The 23,860-nt window shown below is 41.2% G+C and overlaps 1 protein-coding gene across 1 annotated transcript in view; it reads right to left on the bottom strand.

The window, feature by feature from the left end:
* Window positions 1-23,543, bottom strand: part of MED26 (mediator complex subunit 26) — a 48,266-nt gene extending 24,723 nt beyond the window's left edge. The window contains exons 1-3 of the mRNA XM_053700045.1: window positions 23,280-23,543; window positions 14,921-15,011; window positions 14,404-14,441 (exon numbers count right to left, since the gene is read on the bottom strand). Of these exons, the coding sequence (XP_053556020.1) occupies window positions 14,404-14,441; window positions 14,921-15,011; window positions 23,280-23,543 (393 nt within the window). The remainder of the gene's footprint in view (window positions 1-14,403; window positions 14,442-14,920; window positions 15,012-23,279) is intronic.
* Window positions 23,544-23,860: the final 317 nt, after the last annotated feature.

The following is a 23,860-nucleotide window of genomic DNA, read 5'->3' as shown; positions in this document are numbered from 1 at the left end:
ATCCATAGGATCTTTGAAAGCACAACTATCCTCTATTGGAATAGTGGTGCGTTTGTTTAAAGTAGAAACCGCTCCCTCGACCTTGGGGACTGACTGCCATAAGTCCTTTCTGGGGTCGACCATAGGAAACAATTTTTTAAATATGGGGGGAGGGACGAAAGGAATACCGGGCCTTTCCCATTCTTTATTAACAATGTCCGCCACCCGCTTGGGTATAGGAAAAGCTTCTGGGAGCCCCGGCACCTGTAGGAACTTGTCCATTTTACATAGTTTCTCTGGGATGACTAAATTTTCACAATCATCCAGAGTGGATAATACCTCCTTAAGCAAAATGCGGAGATGTTCCAATTTAAATTTAAATGTAATCACATCAGATTCAGCCTGCTGAGAAATGTTCCCTAAATCAGTAATTTCTCCCTCAGACAAAACCTCCCTGGCCCCCTCAGATTGGGTTAGGGGCCCTTCAGAGATATTAATATCAGCGTCGTCATGCTCTTCAGTAACTAAAACAGAGCAGCCACGCTTACGCTGACAAGGGTTCATTTTGGCTAAAATGTTTTTGACAGAATTATCCATTACAGCCGTTAATTGTTGCATAGTAAGGAGTATTGGCGCGCTAGATGTACTAGGGGCCTCCTGAGTGGGCAAGACTCGTGTAGACGAAGGAGGGAATGATGCAGTACCATGCTTACTCCCCTCACTTGAGGAATCATCTTGGGCATCATTGTCATTATCACATAAATCACATTTATTTAAATGAATAGGAATTCTGGCTTCCCCACATTCAGAACACAGTCTATCTGGTAGTTCAGACATGTTAAACAGGCATAAACTTGATCAGAAAGTACAAAAAACGTTTTAAAATAAAACCGTTACTGTCACTTTAAATTTTAAACTGAACACACTTTATTACTGCAATTGCGAAAAAACATGAAGGAATTGTTCAAAATTCACCAAATTTTCACCACAGCGTCTTAAAGCCTTGAAAATATTGCACACCAATTTTGGAAGCTTTAACCCTTAAAATAACGGAACCGGAGCCGTTTTAAGCTTTAAACCCCTTTACAGTCCCTGGTATCTGCTTTGCTGAGACCCAACCAAACCCAAAGGGGAATACGATACCAAATGACGCCTTCAGAAGTCTTTTCTAAGTATCAGAGCTCCTCTCACATGCGACTGCATGCCATGCCTCTCAAAAACAAGTGCGCAACACCGGCGCGAAAATGAGACTCTGCCTATGCTTGGGGAAAGCCCCTAAAGAATAAGGTGTCTAAAACAGTGCCTGCCGATATTATTATATCAAAATACCCAGATAAAATGATTCCTCAAGGCTAAATATGTGTTAATAATCAATCGATTTAGCCCAGAAAAAGTCTACAGTTTAAATAAGCCCTTGTGAAGCCCTTATTTACAATCGTAATAAACATGGCTTACCGGATCCCATAGGGAAAATGACAGCTTCCAGCATTACATCGTCTTGTTAGAATGTGTCATACCTCAAGCAGCAAGAGACTGCAAACTGTTCCCCCAACTGAAGTTAATTGCTCTCAACAGTCCTGTGTGGAACAGCCATGGATTTTAGTTACGGTTGCTAAAATCATTTTCCTCATACAAACAGAATTCTTCATCTCTTTTCTGTTTCTGAGTAAATAGTACGTACCAGCACTATTTGAAAATAACAAACTCTTGATTGAATAATGAAAAACTACAGTTAAACACTAAAAAACTCTAAGCCATCTCCGTGGAGATGTTGCCTGTACAACGGCAAAGAGAATGACTGGGGTAGGCGGAGCCTAGGAGGGATCATGTGACCAGCTTTGCTGGGCTCTTTGCCATTTCCTGTTGGGGAAGAGAATATCCCACAAGTAAGGATGACGCCGTGGACCGGACACACCTATGTTGGAGAAATTGAAATATCTTAAAGTACAGTTATCCAGAGATAGTGGAATTTAAAAATCCCCCTATGACTGCTTTTAAGACGCTGAGTAATATTAGAGACCAACTAATTAGATCTGATTTGGGAACAAAGAAATAAAGCACACACTTATAGGCCCCAATAAGAATGGTTGCTTTCCCTGCTTGGGGTTGTAGCAATTGTAATAATCTTATCAAAGGCTCTAACTTTTGTCATCCCCAAACAGGCAAAAAACAAAATTTATGCTTACCTGAAAATTTCTCTCTCTTGTGGTGTATCCAGTCCACGGGTTCATCCATTACTTGTGGGATATTCTCCTTCCCAACAGGAAGTTGCAAAGAGGACACCGACAGCAGAGCTGTCTATATAGCTCCTCCCCTAACCCCCACCTCTAGTCATTCGACCGAAGACCAGTAAGAAAAAGGAGAAACTATAGGGTGCAGTGGTGACTGTAGTTTTAAAAATAAAAACACCTGCCTTAAAGTGACACGGCGGGCCGTGGAATGGATACACCAGGTAAGCATAAATTTTGTTTTCTCTTGTAAGGTGTATCCAGTCCACAGGTTCATCCATTACTTGTGGGATACCAATACCAAAGCTTTAGGACACGGATGAAGGGAGGGACAAGGCAGGAACTTAAACGGACTGCCTGCAAGACCTTTCTCCCAAAAATAGCCTCCGAGGAAGCAAAAACATAATTTATGCTTACCTGATAAATTTATTTCTCTTGCAGTGTATCCAGTCCACGGATCATCCATTACTTATGGGATATATTCTCCTTCCCAACAGGAAGTTGCAAGAGTCCACCCACAGCAAAGCTGCTATATAGCTCCTCCCCTAACTGCCATATCCAGTCATTCGACCGAAAACATGCAGAGAAAGGAAAAACCATAGGGTGTAGTGGTGACTGTAGTTTAGATGAAAAAATTACCTGCCTTAAAGTGACAGGGCGGGCCATGGACTGGATACACTACAAGAGAAATAAATTTATCAGGTAAGCATAAATTATGTTTTCTCTTGTTAAGTGTATCCAGTCCACGGATCATCCATTACTTATGGGATACCAATACCAAAGCTAAAGTACACGGTTGATGGGAGGGACAATGCAGGTACTTAAACGGAAGTTACCACTGCCTGTAAAAAACCCTTTCTCCCAAAAATAGCCTCCGAAGAAGCAAGGTATCAAATTTGTTAAATTTGAAAAAGTATGAAGCGCAGACCAAGACTCAGTCTTGTAAATCTGTTCAACAGAAGCCACATTTAAAAAAGGCCCAAGTGAAAACCACAGCTCTAGTAGAATGAGCTGTAATCCCTTCAGGAGGCTGATGTCCAGCAGTCTCATAAGCTAAATGAATTATGCTTTTTAACCAAAAAGACAGAGAGGTTGCTGAAGTCTTTTGACCTCTCCTCTGTCCAGAATAGACAACAAACAAGGTGAACGTTTGATGAAAACTGAAGTAGCTTGTAAGTAAAACTTTTAAGCACAAACCACGTCCAATATTGTGTAATAGACGTTCCTTCTTTGAGGAAGGATTAGGATACAAGCATGGAACAACTATCTCTTGAGTGATATTCTTGTTAGATACCACCTTAGGTAAAAACCCAGGTTGGTACGCAGGACTACCTTACCCGTACGAAGGACCAGATAAGGAGAATCACATTGTAACACAGATAACTCGGAGACTCTACGAGTCGAGGAAATAGCTACCAAAAAGGAACTTTCCGAGATAAAGATTGATATCTATGGAACAAAAAAGGTTCAAACGGAACTTCTTGAAGAACCTTAAGAACAAGGTTTAAGCTCCATGGCGGAGCAACAGTTTTAAACACAGGCTTGGATCTAACCAAAGCCTGACCAAATGCCTGAACGTCTAGAATACCTGCCAGACGCTTGTGCAAAAAAATAGACAGAGTAGAAATCTGTCCCTTTTAAGGAATTAGCTGACAACCCTTTTATCAAAAACATCTTGGAGAAAAGATAATATCCTGGGAATCCAGACTTTACTCCATGAGTAACCCTTGGATTCATAACAATCAGATATTTACACCATATCTATGTTCAATTTTCCTAGAGACAGGCTTTCATGTCTGTATTAAGGTATCAATGACTGACTCGGAGAAGCCATGCTTTGATAACATCAAGCGTTCAGTCTCCAGGCAGTCCATCTCAGATTGATTATATTTAGATGGTTGAAAGGACCCTGAGGTAGAGGGACCTGTCTCAGAAGCAGAGACCGTGATGGAAAGGATGACATGTCCACCAGATCTGCAACCAGGTCCTGCGTGGCCACGCAGGCGCTGTCAAAAACACCAAAGCCCTCTCCTGCTTGATCTTGACCTCCGGAGGAAATTCCCACTCCCCCGGAAGAAAAGTCTAACGACTTTAGAAAATCCACCTCCCAGTTCTCAACACCTGGGATATGGACAGCTGATAGACAAGAGTGAGTCTCTGTCCAGTGAATTATTTTAAGACTTCTAACATCGCTAGGGAACTTCTGTTCCCCCTTGATGGTTGATGTAAGCCACAGTCGTGTATATTGTCCGACTGAATATGATGTACCTCAGAGTTTCTAACTGAGGCCAAGTCTGAAGAGCATGGAATATTGCTCCCAGTTCCAGAATATTTATTAGAAGGAGGGTCTCCTCCTAAGTCCAGACTGTATCCCAACCTAAAAGGCTGGCATCTATTGTAACAATTGTCCATCTGACCTGCGGAAGGTCATACCCTTGGACAGATGGACTCGATAGTCACCAGAGAAGAGAATCTCTGGTCTCTTGGTCCAGATTTAACAGGGGGACAAATCTGTGTAATCCCCGTTCCTCTGACTGAGCATGCATAGTTGCAGCGGTCTGAAATGTAGGCGTGCAAACGGTACTATGTCCCTTGCCGCTACCATTAAGCCGATTTCATTCATGTACTGAGCCACCGAAGGGCGCGGATGGAATGAAGAACACAGCAGAAATTTAGAAACTTTGACAACCTGGACTCAGTCAGGTAAATTTTCATTTCTACAGAATCTATCAGAGTCCCTAGGAGGGAAACCCTTGAGATTGGGGATAGAGAACTCTTTCCTTGTTCGCTTTCCACCCATGTGATCTCAGAAATGCCAGTACTACGTCCGTATGAGACTTGGCAATTTGGATGTTTGATGCCTGTATCAGGATGTCGTCTAAATAAGGGGCCACTTCTATGCCCCGCGGCCTAAGGACCGCCAAAGCGACCCCAGAACCTCCATAAAGATTCTTGGGGCTGTAGATATCCCAAAGGAAAGAGCTACAAACTGGTAATGCCTGTCTAGAAAGGCAAACCTGAAAAACGATGGTGATCTTTATGCATCATAATGTGAGGATAAGCATCCTTCAAATCCATTGTAGTCCTCTATTGACTCTCCTGGATCATAGTTAAGATGGTACGAATAGTTTCCATCTTAAATGACGGAATTCTGAGGAATTTGTTTAAGATCTTTAGATCCAAAATAGGTCTGAAGGTTCCCCTCTCCTTGGGAACCACAAACAGATTTGAGTAAAACTCTGTCCCTGTTCCTCTCTTGGAACTGGATGGGTCTCGTACACAATGTAAGAATGCCTCCTTTATCTGGTTTGCAGATAATTGTGAAAGGCGAATCTCCCCTTTTTTTGGGGGGGAATCTTTGAAATCCAGAAGATATCTCTGGGATAAAAATTCCAATGCCTAGGGATCCTGGGCATCTCTTGCCCACGCCTGGGCGAAGAATGAAAGTCTGCCTCCTATAGGATCCGTTACAGGATAGGGGTCCGTTCCTTCATGCTGTCTTAGAGGCAGCAGCAGGCTCCTTGGCCTGCTTATCTTTGTTCCAGGTCCGGTTGTCTCCAGACCGTCTTGGACTGAGCAAAAGTTCCCTCTTGTTTTGCCTTAGAGGAAGTGGATGCCACACCTGCCTTGAAGTTTCTAAAGGCACGAAAATTAGACCTTTTTGGCCCTCGATCTGGACCTGTCCTGGGGAAGGGCATGACCTTTTTCCTCCAGTGATATAAGCAATAATCTCCTTCAAACCAGGCCCGAATAGGGTCTGCCCCTTGAAGGGAAGTTAAGTAGCTTATTTATTAAAGTCACGACAGCTGACCATGATATAAGCCATAGCGCTCTGCGCGCCAGTATAGTAAAAAACAGAATTCTTAGCCGTTAGTCTAGTCAAATGAACAAAGGCATCAGAAACAAAGGAATTGGCTAGCTTAAGTGCTCTAAGCTTGTCAAATATATTCATCCAATGGAGTCGCTACCTGTAAAGCCTCATCAAGAGGCTCAAACCAGAACGCCGCAGCAGCAGTGACAGGAGCAATGCATGCAAGGGGCTGCAGGATAAAACCTTGTTGAATAAACATTTTTTATCCATTGGATCTAAAAAAGCACAACTGTCCTCGCCAGAGGTAGTGATACGCTTAGCTAGAGTAGAAACTCTTCTCTCCACCGTAGGAACTGTCTGCCATAAGTCCTGTGTGGTGGCAACTATTAGAAAACATTCTTCTAAAAAATAGGAGGGGAAGAGAACGGCACACCTGGTCTATCCCATTCCTTATTAAAAATTTTAGTAAACCTCTTTAGGTATTGGAAAAACAACAGTACACACCGGCACTGCATATTTATCCAGTCTACACAATTTCTCTGGCACTGCGATTGTACACATTCATTCAGAGCAGCCAAAGCCTCCCTGAGCAACAAGTGGAGGTTCTCAAGCATAAATTTTAAATGTAGAAATATCAGAATCAGGTTAAATCATCTTCCCCGAGTCAAAAATATCACCCACAGACTAAGCATATTGTGAGGTAGTATCAGACATGGTTCTTAAAGCGTCTGTATGCTCTGTATCTACCCCCAGAACTATCTTGCTTTCCTTTAATTTCAGGTAGTCTGACTAATACTGCTGCCAGAGTATTATTCACCACCTTTGCCATGTCTTGTAAAATAAACGCTAGAGGCGCCCTTGATGTACTTGGTGCCATTTGAGCGTGAGTCCCTGGAGCGGGAGTCGAAGGGTCTGACACGTGGGGAGAGTTAGTCGGCATAACTTGCCCCTCGACAGAATACCCTGGTAAAATAAACGCTATGGGTGCCCTTAATGTACTTGGCACCATTTGAGCGTGAGTCCCTAAAGCGGGAGTCAAAGGGTCTGACACGTGGGGAGAGTTAGTCGGCATAACTTCCCCCTCGACAGAATCCTCTGGTGATAATGTTTTTAAAAAACAAAAAAATTATCTTTATTGTTTAACATGAAATCAGTACATCTGGTACACATTCTAAAATGGGGTTCCACCATGGCTTTTAAACATAATGAACACAGAGCTTCCTCTATGTCAGACATGTTAGAACAGACTAATAATGAGACTAGTAAGCTTGGAAAACACTTTAAATCAAGTTAACAAGCAAATATAACAAACGTTACTGTGCCTTTAAGAGAAACAAATTTTGTCAAAATTTGAAAAAACAGTGAAAAAAAGGCAGTAAATCAAACGAAATTTTTACAGTACATGTAATAAGTTAGAGCATTGCACCCACTTGCAAATGGATGATTAACCCCTTAATGCAAAAAACAGATAAAAAAAACGACAGATGTTTTTTTAACAGACACAACAAAACTGCCACAGCTGAGCTGTGGATTACCTTCCCTATAAACGATTTTGGAAGTCTTTTTAGCCCTTTAGAGAAGTCCTGTAGTATTCATGGGACTGCTGAGGTAATCTGATGATTCATTTTGTAATTTTAACTGCGCAAAAAAGCGCTAAATTAGGCCCCTCCCACTCATATTACAACAGGGAGAAACCTCAGTTAACTGTTTCTATGCAAAATTTAAGCCAGCCATGTGGAAAAATTAGGCCCCAATAGGTTTTATCACCAAACATATGTTAAAAAACGATTAAACATGCCAGCAAACGTTTTAAAACACATTCTTATAAGAGTATGTATGTCTATTAATAAGCCTGATCCAGTCGCTTTCACTGCATTTAAGGCTGTACTTACATTACTTCGGTATCAGCAGTATTTTCTCAGTCAATTCCATTCCTTAGAAAAATATTTTACTGCACATACCTTATTCGCAGGAAAACCTGCACGCCATTCCCCCTCTGAAGTACCTCACTCCTCAGAATGTGTGAGAACAGCAAATGGATCTTAGTTACGTCTGCTAAGATCATAGAAAAACGCAGGCAGATTCTTCTTCCAAATACTGCCTGAGATAAACAGCACACTCCGGTGCCATTTAAAAATAACAAACTTTTGATTGAAGAATAAACTAAGTATAAAACACCACAGACTCTCACGACCTATCTATGTTGAGGCTTGCAAGAGAATGACTGGATATGGCAGTTAGGGGAGGAGCTATATAGCAGCTTTGCTGTGGGTGGACTCTTGCAACTTCCTGTTGGGAAGGAGAATATATCCCATAAGTAATGGATGATCCGTGGACTGGATACACTTAACAAGAGAAAGTATCAAATTTGTAGAATTTAGAAAAAGTATGAAGCGAAGACCAAGTCGCTGCCTTACAAATCTGTTCAACAGAGGCCTCATGTTTAAAAGCCCAAGTGGAAGCTACCGCTCTAGTAGAATGAGCCATAATATTTCAGGAGGCTGCTGGCCAGCAGTCTCATAAGCCAAGCGGATTATGCTTCTCAGCCAAAAAGAAAGAAGTTGCCGAAGACATTTGGCCTCTCCTCCTCCCAGAGTAGACAACAAACAATGCCGATGTTTGACGAAAATCCTTAGTAGCTTGTAAATAAAACTTTAAAGCTCGAACCACGTCAAGATTGTGTAACAGACGTTCCTTCTTTGAAGAAGGATTAGGACACAGTGACGGAACAACAATTTCCTGATTGATATTCTTATTAGATACTACTTTAGGAAGAAACCCAAGTTTGGTACGCAAAACTACCTTAACTGCATGGAAGATCAGATAAGGGGAATCACACTGTAAGGCAGATAACTCTGAAACTCTTCGAGCCGAAGAGATAGCTACTACAAACAGAACCCCTTGAAGAACTTTAAGAACTAAATTTAAACTCCATGGCAGAGCAACAGGTTTAAACACAGGCTTGATTCTAACTAAAGCCTGACAAAACGCCTGAACGTCTGGAACATCTGCCAGACGCTTGTGCAAAAGAATAGACAGAGCAGAGATCTGTCCCTTTAAGGAGCTAGCCGATAATCCCTTTTCCAATCCCTCTTGGAGAAAAGATAAAATCCTAGGAATCCTGACCTTACTCCATGAGTAACCCTTGGATTCACATCAATGAAGATATTTACACCATATCTTATGATAGATTTTCCTGGTGACAGGCTTTCGAGCCTGAATCAAGGTATCAATGACCGACTCGGAGAAACCACGTTTTGATAAAATCAAGCGTTCAATCTCCAAGCAGTCAGACGCAGAGAAATTAGATTTGTTTGAAAGGACCTTGGAGTAGAAGGTCCTGCCTCAGCGGCAGAGTCCATGGTGGAAAGGATGACATGTTCACCAGATCTGCATACCAAGTCCTGCGTGGCCACGCAGGTGCTATCAAAATCACCGAAGCTCTCTCCTGCTTGATCTTGGCAATCATACGAGGGAGGAGAGGAAATGGTGGAAACACATAAGCCAGGCTGAAGGACCAGGGCACTGCTAGAGCATCTATCAGTGCTGCCTAGGGATCCCTTGACCTGGACCCGTAACAAGGAAGCTTGGCGTTCTGACGAGACGCCATCAAATCCAGTTCCGGTTTGCCCCATAGTTGAATCAGCTGGGCAAATACCTCCGGATGGAGTTCCCACTCCCCAGGATGAAAAGTCTGCCTCCCAGTTCTCTACTCCTGGGATATGGATAGCTGAGAGATGGCAAGAATTATCTTGGAAACCTCCATCATTGCCATGGGACTCCTTGTTCCCCCCGATGGTTGATATAGGCTACAGTCGTGATATTGTCCGACTGAAATCTGATGAATCTGACCGCAGCTAGCTGAGGCCAAGCCTGAAGAGCATTGGATATCGCTCTGAGTTCCAGAATGTTTATCGGAAGGAGGGCTTCCTCCTGAGTCCACGAACCCTGAGCCTTCAGGGAGTTCCAGACTGCGCCCCAGCCCGGAAGGCTGGCATCTGTCACTATAGTCCACTCTGGATTGCGGAAACTCATTCCCCTGGACAGATAGACCCGAGATAACCACTAGAGAAGAGAATCCCTGGTCTCTTGATCCAGACTTAAAAGAGGAGACAAATCTGTTTAGTCCCCATTCCACTGATTGAGCATGCAAAGTTGCAGTGGTCTGAGATGTAGGCGGGCAAACGGAACTATGTCCATTGCCGCTACCATTAGGACGATCATTTCCATACACTGAGCCACTGACGGCCGAGAAGTGGAATGAAGAACACGGCAGGAAGTTAGAAGCTTTGATATCCTGACCACTGTCAGAAAAATTTTCATTTCTACTGAATCTATCAGAGTTCCTAGGAAGGAAACTCTTGTGAGAGGAGAGAGAGAGAACTCTTTTCTCTGTTCACTTTCCACCCGTGAGACCTCAGAAAGGCCAGAACAATGTCTGTATGGGACTTGGCGATTTGAAAAGTCGACGCCTGGATCAGAATGTCGTCTAGGTAAGGAGCCACCGCTATGCCCCTCGGCCTTAGAACCGCCAGAAGGGACCCTAGAACCTTCGTAAAGACTCTTGGCGTCGTGGCTAACCCGAAGGGAAGAGCCACAAACTGGCAATGCCTGTCTAGGAAGGCAAACCTGAGGAACTGATGATGCTCTCTGTGAATCGGAATGTGGAGATAAGCATCCTTTAAGTCCACGGTAGTCATATATTGACCCTCCTGGATCATAGGGAGGATGGTTCGGATTGTCTCCATCTTGAAGGATGGGACCCTGAGAAATTTGTTTAGGATCTTGAGATCCAAGATTGGTCTGAAAGTTCCCTCTTTTTTGGGAACTATAAACAGGTTTGAATAGAAACCCTGCCCCTGTTCCTCTCTTGGAACTGGGTGGATCACTCCCAAAACCAGTAGGTCTTGAACGCAACGTAAGAATGCCTCTCTCTTTATCTGGTTTGCAGAAAGTTGTGAGAGATGAACCTTTGAATTCCAGAAGGTATCCCTGGGAAACAATCTCTAGGGCCCAGGGATCCTGGACATCTCTTGCCCAAGCCTGGGCGAAGAGAGAAAGTCTGCCCCCGACTAGATATGGTCCCGGATCGGGGATACCCCTTCATGCTGGCTTTTTGGCCTGCTTCCCTTTGTTCCAAGTCTGGTTAGGTCTCCAGACTGGTCTGGACTGGGCGAAATTTCCCTCTTACTTTGCATTAGAGGAAGCAGAAGCTGCGCCACCCTTGAAGTTTCGAAAGGAACGAAAATTATTCTGTTTGGTCCTTAATTTATTGGACCTGAGGAAGGGCGTGACCTTTTCCTCCGGTAATGTCAGAGATGATCTCCTTCAGGCCAGGCCCGAATAGGGTCTGTCCTTTGAAGGGGATGTTAAGAAGCTTAGACTTTGAAGTAACGTCTGCTGACCAGGACTTAAGCCATAACGCCCTACGCGCCAGAATGGCAAAACCTGAATTCTTAGCCGTTAGCTTGGTTAAATGAAAAACGGCATCAGAAATAAAGGAATTAGCTAACTTAAGAGCTTTAATCCTGTCTAAGATATCGTCTAACGGGGTCTCCACCTGTAGAGCCTCCTCGAGAGACTTGAACCAAAAAGCCGCTGCAGCAGTAACTGGAGCAATGCATGCAAGAGGCTGGAGAATAAAACCTTGATTAATAAAATTCTTAAGGAGACCCTCCAATTTTTTATCCACAGGATCTAGGAAAGCACAACTGTCCTCGACAGGGATAGTTGTACGCTTAGCTAGGGTAGAAACAGCTCTCTCCACCTTAGGGACCGTCTGCCACGAGTCCCGTATGGCGACATCTATGGGAAACATCTTTGTAAAAGCAGGAGGGGGAGAGAACGGCACACCTGGTCTATCCCATTCCTTAGTAATAATTTCCAAAAACCTCTTGGGGACTGGAAAAACATCAGTGTAAACAGGCACTGCAAAGTATTTGTCCATTTTACACAATTTCTCTGGAACCACAATGGGGTCACAGTCATCCAGAGTCGCTAAAACCTCCCTAAGCAATAAGCGGAGGTGTTCAAGTTTAAAAATTTAAACGCTGTCATTTCAGAATCTGACTGAAGTAAAGCCTTCCCTGAATCTGAAATGTCACCCTCAGATAGCAACTCCCTTGCACCGGCTTCGGAGCCTAGTGAGGGTATATGGGACACAGCTATTAAAAAGTGTCAGAAAGCTCTGTATTTGTTCTAGCCCCAGAGCTGTCTCGCTTTCCTTGTAACCCTGGCAGTTTGGACAATACCTCTGTGAGGGTAGAAGTCCTAACTGCCGCCATGTCCTGTAAGGTAAAAGAATTAGACGCGCTAGATGTACTTGGTGTCACTTGGGCGGGAGTTATAGGTTCTGACACATAGGGAGAGCTAGATGGCATAACCTCCCTTTTTTCAGTCTGAGAATTCTCTGGTGATAAATCTTTAAAAGCCATAATATGGTCTTTATAATTTATAGAAACTTCAGTACATTTGGTACACATTCTAAGAGGGGGTTCCACAATGGCTTCTAAACATATTGAACAAGGAGTTTCCTCTATTTCAGACATGTTTAACAGACTAGTAATGACACCAGCAAGCTTGTAAAACACTTTAATAAATGTGAAACAGCAATTAAACAAAAACGGTACTGTGCCTTTAAGAGAAAAAAAACTAACACTTAAACGGCAAAACAGTGTTAAAATGTAGTAAAGACTACGACATTTTTACAGTGTAAGGGACTAAAGCAATATTGCACCCACTTGCAAATGGATGATTAACCCCTTAGCCCCCAAACCAGATTTAAAAAACGCCAGAGGACTCCTCTAGGGAAGCTGGATGTCTCAGTCTGAAAGGAACTGCGCAACTAGAGAGCGAAAATAGGCCCCTCCCACCATGTACTCTATGTCAGAGGGGCCTTAAGGAAATACTCCTGGGAGTATCCAACTATGCCATGTGGTAACTAGGCCCCAAAAAAAAAGACTTATCACCCTAAGAGAAAAAAACGTCCCATTTATGCAAACAGGTAAACGTTTTGTCACTAATTAATATGAGAATAAACATGAGCATTACCCCACTTTGTAAGCATGATCCCAGTGGTTGCAAAATCACTGCATCTAGCTTACCTCAATATACACAAGGCTCTGTCAGCATTTTCTAGAACTTATCCTTTCTCTAGAAATAAAAGTACTGAACATACCTCAAAGCAGGTAATCTGCAGAACGTTCCCCCAACTGAAGTTATCCCATACTCTTCAGTTATGTGTGAGAACAGCAATGGACCTTAGTTACAAACCGCTAAGATCATCAACCTCCAGGCAGAACTCTTCTTCTAATTTCTGCCTGAGAGTAAAACAGTACGACGCTGGTACCGTTTAAAAATAAACTCTTGATTGAAGGCAAAACTACACTAAATCACCACATATCTCTTTATACTTCCTATCTTGTCGAGAGTTGCAAAGAGAATGACTGGAGGTGGGGGTTAGGGGAGGAGCTATATAGACAGCTCTGCTGTGGGTGTCCTCTTTGCAACTTCCTTTTGGGAAGGAGAATATCCCACAAGTAATGGATGAATCCGTGGACTGGATACACCTTACAAGAGAAAATGTATGATCAATAGCTTTTTTTTACATGTAACACAAACTATGTAATTTATATTTTAAAATGCCTGTGTGCTAGATTTTATGTAGATGAAACGACTAAACGAGTCAGTGATAGGATCACGGAACATAAGTCAAATATTAGAACTGCCTACGAAAAATTACACATTGCATGTTATTTTAAGGAGGCTGGGCACACAGTGAGGCAACTTAGATATCAGATCATTGAGCATGTACCAGTTGATAGGCGAGGGGGTGACAGGGTTAAAAAAATTAAAGAAGAGGCATTCTGGATCTATCACCTAGAGACCAGGATGCCTCAAGGAATGAATAAAGATTTGGATCTTTCTGTATTTTTGTAGTTCTTCGTGTAGATCCATTTGCATATGTATTGATGTAGTTTTTTTTTATATAGTAACTAAGTTTTCATAAATTTAATGCGTAACCTAATGATTTATCTATTATAGAAAATGCTGTTACTGATGTAACTAATGATTATTGCAATACCTATTAGTAACCCACCTGTGCTATCCTGATGTCACGGGGGTGAAGTTGTTTGCTAGGATATAAGAGTGAGCTTTGTAGGCACTTGTATATGCATGATTAAGAACCTGTGTGGTTCGAAATGTTTATATGGTGCGGCTGCTCTCTGGACTTTGTACATACTTGAGGGTTTAGCGTGTGAACCCTGCAGAAAGCACATATTTGACACTTGTGCTGAACTATTTTTGCTTTTCCTTATAATGTCCACTGCCCCTGTATGCAGAGAACTAGTCCTTATAGGGGGAGAAAGGAGAGGCCAGACTTACCCAGTTACCAGTAGCTTCATCTTCAGCCAGACTGGGACCTGAAACAAAGGAAAATCAGTGGAACTAAAACAGTTTGCCTATAAAGGGAGGATAGCTCAAGCAAGCTGGTAGGAGGCATGGGAACTTCCCTGCGACGTTCAGAAGCTAACACACCAAAACTCTACTAAGAGAATTACATGGCTTTCTACAACTCCCCTGCCCTCTTTTGCAGGAAACAATCCATTGAGGACAATAAAAAAAAAATCTTCACCAGAGCACCTCACAGCCAACCTCCATGAAACTAGGCAAATAACTACTGTGAGGGTAGGGGAAGTGGGAAGGATATTTAATGCTTTGATTGGGGTGTTTGCCTCCTGGTGGCCAGGTGAAATATTTCCCATAAGTTATGAATGTTTTTTGTTGACTCTCCAGGGTTGCCAATGGGTAAAAAAGGGTGTCAGTGTTATAGGTATTTGCTCCTAATTGAGGTACGGCATTTCAGAAGGAGAGTAGGCCAAGTTGCATGGCTATGCTGTACCTGTGATTAAAGTACCTTTCTTATAGCCTGTGTCTGTGCTGTGGTGACTTACCTGAAGTACCACCACTCCACTGGCTTTCCAGGCAGCAAACTGCAGCAGTATCAAGTACAGCAGAGGATTTTAGAGGAAATACTATTATCTCACAGGGGGAGGCTAAGGGACATGTTGACACGACTGAAGGTAGCTATGGCTGATAACCCATAGGGAGATACTGTGCACATTACAGGGTATTCCTATGTCCCTGTATCACTTAGAGTGCTTGAAATCTCTTCTTTCTTCATGATATGTGCCAAGGATAAAGGGTCTCACATTGGTCAGAGCTAACATTAATCCATAAGCAAGTAGCTGGAACACCTATTCTCAACCTAATCCTGAGACGCCAAGAACAAAACTGGTGGGAGGAATTAAAGCTTGTGTGGGTTCTTTGTCTCCTCCTAACGCTGGGAATTATATCCCACACGTTATGGAGCCCTATGAACTATCATCATCATACAAAAGAAAAGGAAAATTCTTATTGTGCTTGTTAAATTGTGCTATGTTTATTGTAAATATTTCTAACCATGCTAACAGGAAGCGGCAAAGAGCACCACAGCAGAGCTGTATATATAGCTCCTCCCTTCCCTCCACCTCCAGTCATTCGACCGAAGGTATAGGAAGAGAAAGGAAAAGCTAAAAGGTGCAGAGGTGACAAGTTTTGAAAAATAAAATAAATCTTAAAAAGAACTGGGCGGGCCGTGGACTCGTATCGTAGAAGAAATCAATCAGGTAAGCATAAATTTCCTTTTCTTCTAGAAGATACGACGAGTCCACGGATTCATCCTAACTTGTGGGATACAATACCAAAGCAACAGGACACGGATGAACGTGAGGGACAAGACAGATGACTAAACAGAAGGCACCACTGCTTGAAGAACCTTTCTCCCAAAAATAGCCTCAGAAGAAGTAAAAGTATCAAATTTGGAAAAAGTATGAAGGGAGGACCAAGTCGCAGCCTTACAAATCTGTTCAACAGAAGCATCGTTTTTAAAAGCCCATGTGGAAGCCACAGCTCTAGAAGAATGAGCCGTAATTTTTTCAGGAGGCTGCTGTCCAGCAGTCTCGTATGCTAGGCGGATGATGCTTTTCAGCCAAAAAAGAGAAGTAGCCGTAGCTTTTTGACCCCTACGCTTTCCTGAATAAACAATAAATAGAGAAAGATGTTTGACGGAAATCCTTGGTCGCTTGTAAGTAAAACTTCAAGGCACGAACCACGTCCAAGTTGTGTAACAGACGTTCCTTCTTTGAAGAAGGATTAGGACACAAGGAAGGAACAACAATTTCCTGATTAATATTCTTATTTGAAACAACCTTAGGAAGGAATCCAGGTTTAGTACGCAAAACCACCTTATCAGAATGGAATATAAGATAAGGTGAATCACATTGTAATGCAGAAAGCTCAGAAACTCTTCGAGCAGAAGAGATAGCAACCAAAAACAAAACTTTCCAAGATAACAGCTTAATATCTATGGAATGCATGGGTTCAAACAGAACCCCTTGAAGAACATTGAGAACTAAATTCAAACTCCATGGCGGAGCAATAGGTTTAAACACAGGCTTGATTCTGATTAAAGCCTGACAAAAAGACTGAACGTCTGTAACATCCGCCAGACGCTTGTGTAGTAAAATAGACAAAGCAGAGATTAGTCCCTTTAAGGAACTAGCTGACAATCCCTTCTCCAATCCTTCTTGGAGAAAGGACAAAATTCTAGGAATCCTAACCCTACTCCATAAGTAGCCCTTGGATTCAAACCACTAAAGATATTTACGCCATATCTTAAATTTTTCTAGCATTAAAGGTTGTGACACTTGGGGAGAATTGGATGGCATATCCCGATTCTCTTCAGACTGAGAATCATCCTTAGACACACTTTCATTACCTAAAATATGTTCTTTACAGTGTAAGGCCCTTTCAGTACAAGAAGGACACAATGTAAAAGGGGGTTCCGCAATGGCTGCTAAACACATAGAACACTGACTTTCTTCAATGTCAGACATGTTGAACAGGCTAGTAATAACCACACAAGTCGTTAAACACTTTATTATGTTGATGAAAACAACTTCAGCAAAAACGGGTACTGCGCCTTTAAGAAATAAAAAAGTGCACACTTTTTTTTCCAAATTTGCTTAGTAAGTTATTAAACTGCTCAATTTAAATTGCATATATCCTATATTGCAGTCGGATATTGCACCACAAGTAAAAAGGGCAAATTAAACCTCTAGTACAGGTTAAATGAAGGCAAAAACGTTAAGGACAAAAATATTACAAAAATGCCTACCTGCCATCAGGGAATTGACAAACGATCCGATATCGCTCCGGAAAAAAACCCCTACGTCTGGGCCCAACCGGAGCTGATGGCTGCTGCTTTCTCTCCAGAAACTAACTGCGCATTTGAAGCGTGAATATTAGGCCCCGCCCATCATGAGCGATGTGCTAACAGCCTCAACAACCGCATGGAAAGTGGTTTAACCAGCCATGTGGGTTATATACTTAAAACATTAAAAATATAGCTATGTGAACCCCCAGCACAACGCAACATAACCAGCCATAAAAACTTTTATATAATAAAAAAAACGTTAGGCTGCCTCGGTGTCTTAACCATGCTGCTGCAATTAGCCCTAAATCTTCGTTGCTGCATTTATAACAACGATAATTTACACAGGATTTTAGTACCACCCTGATATATAGGTCTACTGCCTACCCCTTCCCAACCTGGGAACTATGTCAGCCAATTCTGATATACCATAGTCTCTTCAGAAATAAATGACTGCACATACCTCAATGCTGCCTGTAGCATGAAAACGTTCCCCACACTGAAGATTCCTCTTGTACTCCTCAGCAACTCTTTGGGAACCAACATGGATATTAGTGACATTTGCTAAGATCATCAACCTTAAGGCAGAAATCTTCTTCTATATCCTGCCTGAGAAAAATAGTACTCACCGGTACCATTTTAAAATAAGACTTTTTGATTGAAGAAACTAAAAACTATCATTTTAACACCTCTTTCACTTTACCCTTCCAAATACTAGCATAGGCAAAGAGAATGACTGGGGGTGGAGGGAAGGGAGGAGCTATATATACAGCTTTGCTGTGGTGCTCTTTGCCACTTCCTGTTAGCAGGAGGATAATATCCCACAAGTAAGGATGAATCTGTGGACTTGACGTATCTTGTAGAAGAAAAGGGGATTGTTTTTTTAGCTAAATATAAGGTTAAAGCATATTCTCATAAGAGTCTAAAGAGATACATAATTAAGCTATAGCCAACATTTTATTTATAAGCTAAGGCATAGTTAATACTTTGCAAATATTAGGAAGGTTGAATATATAATAGAATTCTGTATAAACATTTATTTCTATGTTATGCTACAGCTAACATAATGTATAGGTTAGATTGCTGGGTAAATTATACAGCTGGACAATAATATAAGGAATATTTTATAAGCTGGCAGCATTTAAGTCTGTTATAACTAGCAGGCGCTCAGGGTTAAAAAGTTTTTTTATATTGGTTTGACATACAAAAGTGTTTTAAAAATCCTATATCCGATTCTTTACTTGGATGGATATTTCCTTTTCTCTCTTCTCCTTTCTTTTCCTCTTTCTTTCTGGCATAGCTGGTCTTAGACGCACTAGATTGAAGACAAACCACTTTTTGTAGAAATTCTCCCTTTTTTTTCCCCCACACTTAATCTTCACGTGTTTACTTGATTTTTTTTATTTTTTTCTCACGCACATTATATGGATAAATTTATTAATTGACAAAAATACCACAAACACAACCCTCCAGCAATTGCCGGTAAATCTAGAGAGGAAAAATAAAAAAAACGCTTTAGAAACTGCGGTTGAGATCCATCCTGTAAGTACAGCCTCTTCAAGAATTAATGAATATACGGATATGCAGGCTCTGGTTGAGAACATAACGAATGCCTTAACACCTAAGTTGGATGCCCTCAGATCAGAAATTAAGCAAGATATTTTAATATTAACTACAGAAGTCAAACAATTTTCTAAAAGGCTTCAAGAGGCTGAGCTGAGGATATCTGATCTGGAAGTAATGTGTTACAAACTAAACTTGAAACTAATAGTCTTACTCTTCAAAAAATGCAATACAAAACAGAAGACCTTCAGAATAGGTCACGCAGAAATAACATTAGGATAATTGGACTTCCAGAGAATAAAGCAAATGAAAACCTGATAGAATTTATTTCAACAACTCTAGTTAATCTCCTGGGCATCCCTGCCTCATACTCCATTATTGTGGTGGAACCGATTCATAGAGTAGGGGGACAAATTGCTAATACCAGTAGGGAACAGCGACCAAGACCGGTTATAGCTAAACTCCTTAATTTCCAAGATAAAGTAACCTTGCTGCAATACTATCGGAAATCTCAACCAGTCCTATTAGGAGGGGTGAAGATGTCTCTCTTCCAAAACTTCCATGAGGAGAAGGGAAATGTCGCCGCTATGCACAAAACTCATTAACTTAGGAATTCAAGCTACAATAGTATACCCAGCTAGATTAAGAATTACAATTAATGGCCAAACGAGTTTCTTTGACAACCTTAAAGAGGCTGAGAAATTTATGTCAGAAAAGGGAGTAACACAAATTGCATAGCTATAAGAATGGCTCTCGTCTTATCTTTTCTTCTGATGTACTATATGCACTTTCGGGATTGGTGGTTACTTAATAAAAGGGGGGGGGGGGTTTCCCCCCGGATATATATAAATGAGAAGTGGAAAAGAAGCTTAAGACTGGATTTTATGATGAGAGGGGGAGGGGGTATTGGGAGGGAAGGGTTCCCCCTTTTTTTCCCTCTTCTGCTTGTTTTGTTTGGAACATGGCTGAGCACAATAATCTAAACATAGTATCTTGGAATATAGGGGGTGTTACTTCCCCAATCAAACGGAAAGCAGTTCTCACACACCTCAAGAAATTAAAAAGCGATATAGCTCTTATACAAAAAACTCATTTAAATTTATTTGAAACACTCAAATTTAAGTCGTCCTGGGTTGGAGAAGTAGTGGCCGCTTCAGGTAAGAATAGAAAGAAAGAGAGTAGTGGCAATCCTAATAGGAAAGAAGATCAATCACCAGATACTCCAAATATATGCAGATCCTGAGGGCAGGTATCTTCTGCTAAAGTTAAAAATAATTAATTGCATCTATACGATCATTAATGTATACGCACCTAATATAAATTAGCTCAGATATGGTTCAAACAAAGATTTTGCAATGTACGGAGGGCTACCTTATTATCGGAGGGGATTTCAATATGGCCCCCCAATATCCATTGGATAAGCTTAGGAAAATATCCCCTTTAGTTAAGACAAAAAGATGCCTTAGAATCAAAGTTGTTCAAAAAGATTATCTCAAATTTGGCAGTTACAGATATAAGGAGGACTCAAAATGCTGATGTTAGAGAATTTACATGCCTATCCAAAGCTCATAAATCATTATCCAGGATTGAGCTGTTTTTGGTGGATGATAAAACAGCCAAACTCCAGGTTAAAAAAGATATATACCCGATCTCTTTATCAGACCACGCACCAATATCTTTGCAGATTGTCATCTCTAGCCGCGCTCCAGCATCTAAACGTTTTTTCCCCCCAGGTATCTTTATACGGATAATAAATTTAAGGATTTCCTTAAAAAGAAATTCAATGAATTTGTACAATACAATGGTGATTATATAACCAAACCGGTGATTTTCTGGGAAACAGTGAAGGCGGTTTTGAGAGGAGAAATTATAGCATATACATCAATAGAGCGGAAAAGATATTTGAAGAAAGAACAGGAAGTTCTAAAATTCTTAACCAAATCGTATAATCGCTATCTGGCAGACAGATCTATGAAAAATTGGGAGACTTACAATAGAGCCAAAAAAGAAAGATACTTTCTTATTACATAAAACAACGCAATCTTAAATTAGGTACCAAGCCAAGTTTCATAAGTACAGGAACAAAACCGGGAAGTTATTTGCATCATTAGTTAAAAATATCAATAAATCCCCAGTAATTTATAGGATACAAAATGGGAAAAAACTGGTAACATCACCGGACGAAGTGATGCAAGTTTTCTCCACATATGATAATTTATATGCCTGACAAGAATCAAATATATCACAGAGAAATATTTTGGGAAAAGATTCAAAATCCTACTTTGACCTCTGATGAAAGTGCGAATTTTAACTCCTCTATCTCAGAATTTGAAATTAAAAAAGCTATTAAGAACTTACACCTAGATAAGGCACCAGGCCCGGATGCAATCCCCATTGAGTTTTATAAAATTTTAAGTCAAGATATTACACTATACCTAGAAAATCTTTTTAACTTTTATTATTCTGGGGATAATGCTATCCCATTGAATTTCTCAGCGTCAGTAACTACGCTGATCTTGAAGCCAGGAAAGGATCCTTAAAAAAAAGAATTTTATAGACCCATAGCACTCCTTAATTCTGATTAGAAAATACTTCCATTCTTGCCAGTCATCTGCAAACTCTTACCAAATATTATCCATCCAAGCCAGGCAGGGTTCATGCATAAGAGAAACTCTGCAGCCAAGATAAGAGAATTTTTTAACTATTGATTATTATAATGCATCAGAAAGAATCGCTGAAAAGGGGAAAATAAATTTACAAGATTTAGCGATTATTGCAGTAGATGCAGAAAAAGCATTTGACATTCACTATGACCATTTCATTTTTTCTTTATATAAATTTGGATTCAAAGAAAATTGTCAGATTTATTCAAAATATGTATAGCAATGTTACTACAAAATTAGTTGTGAATAGCAATTTATCACCAGATATACAGCTTAGCAGAGGTACACGACAAGGATGTCTTTCGTCTCCTTTTCTCTTTAATATTATAATTGAACCCTTGGCTATTATGATTAGGCAATATCAGGAGGGCATTAAAGTAGGGCATACAGAACTTAAAATAGCTCTATATGCAGATGATATTCTTTTATATGTGTCGAATACTAAAATAAATATTCCAAGAATATTAAACACTATCGAGCAGTTTGGGTCCTTTTCTGGTTACAAAATTAACACCTCAAAATTTTCTGGATCAAGAGGAATAGAGAATATATTAAGAAATTCCCTTTTAAAGTGGCAACTGTTTCAAATATTTGGGTATTTACATATCTTCACCCATAAAATTGGTACAATCTTAATATTCTCCCTGTTGATAAAGTTAGAGTCCATGAGAAATTGGCAAAGTTTTCCTCTTTCTATATCGGGGAGCATAGCTTTATTTAAAATGGTTCTTCCAAAATATATTGTATGTGATGCAAAAAAACCCAGTTTTTCTGAGATGAAGGGATTTGAAAGATTTAAATACTGCAATCCGTGGATTTATTTGGCATAAGAAAAAAAAAAAGCCACAAATCTCTTTAAAAAAGCTCTGCCTACCGAGAAAATTGGGAGGTTTGGCGCTTGTACGAATATATAAACGTACCCACTCTCCCCGGTAGCTTTGATACACTGTGAATCCGCTATAGTACCTAAATATATATATATATATATATATATATATATATATATATATATATATATAAAAAAATCTGTGTATATGCCTATTTTAGCCTGGCGAAAGATTCTTGTAATGTTATCAATCCAACCCAATATTTTTAAATATCAAGTTATCCTAGGAAATCCAAAATTTCAACATGGGACCCAGTCGGATGTGTTAATAGATACAGAAAATCAAACAGTGAAAACATTTAATGCTTTGAGTCAAGAATTTGATCTTTCAAATAAAGATTTTTTTGCATATTTACAAATCAGACATTACATATCAAAGATAGTGATGGAGCACGACTGGAGATGGGACTGGGGCAGGATAGAGGATTGGCTTACTTTGGCTGGAAATGGTATATTGTCTGTCTCCACTGGGTACCAGATGCTTATTTCACGAGAAGGTGATCTTAATGTGAGAAAAATCTCCCAACAGTGGGGTAATTAATTCCTTCTGAAACAGTAACTGCAAGTATGGTCCAAAGGTATCTTGGTATCATCAACCTGGATAGAAGCACATATGAAGGTGAGAGTCTTCCGGTGGGAGGTGCTGTGTGTTGTAGCACGCTGAACCTGGCGTGGTGTCCTGAGCACGGTGCACAGACAGCCTTATCCATCTCTTCCCAGTGGCCAATCTCCCGCTGTTGGTGCGGTCAAGCACCCTAGGGAGCAGGGCAGATTCTATCGGGCCCCGGCAGGAAAAAACTCTCCACTGACCTTATTTTCGGCTCGTGGTCAGAGCCACAATTTCACTACGCTGCTAAGGATTTTTTAATTACTAATACCCGGACTTGCTACTTACCTTATACAAAGCGGAGACCCAGGCTGCAGTAACAGGCAGCCGGTGGGGTGCACAGGTGTTTTGCGGCGCTGCAGTGTGCGAGGAGCAGCGTGGTGACCCGGGATGAAGACAAGCCAAGAGGAAGGAGTATGCCCGTTGTGGGGTAGATGTGCCCCCTAGGGCAACGCGTAAGGCCAGAAATATCCCAGGGTTACACAGGATTACAGCGTCCGGCACTTGATAAACAGGTCTGTAGCAGTTGAAGTTCGTGGGCCAGTCCGGCATCAGTATCAAGGTCGAGCCTCCTTTCTTTTACCCAATAAGAAAGTAGAGGTGTGTAAAGGCCGGGCCCTTACGCTCTGGAGAACGATCGGAGCAAGCACAGACCCGTGTAGATCTGCGGAGCATTACAGGAGCCTGTTTGGGTCGATAAGAGAACGGCTAGACATAATCCGATCTGAAGGGGATAAGAGAGAAGCAAGCAATTGTGAAACCTCAGTGCGTCTATGTTTTGGTGGTTGGCAGTGCACTCACAATTGCTGTATGGATAAGAGTTTGTTGTCTTGTTGCCCTGAAACAAACTCAAAGTATTACTTTTGCTT

This window comes from Bombina bombina, chromosome 2, assembly GCF_027579735.1.
Source record: "Bombina bombina isolate aBomBom1 chromosome 2, aBomBom1.pri, whole genome shotgun sequence".
NCBI classification, from domain to species: domain Eukaryota; kingdom Metazoa; phylum Chordata; class Amphibia; order Anura; family Bombinatoridae; genus Bombina; species Bombina bombina.
Note: the sequence above shows the minus strand (reverse complement) of the source record. Positions and strands in the feature narration are given on the sequence as shown.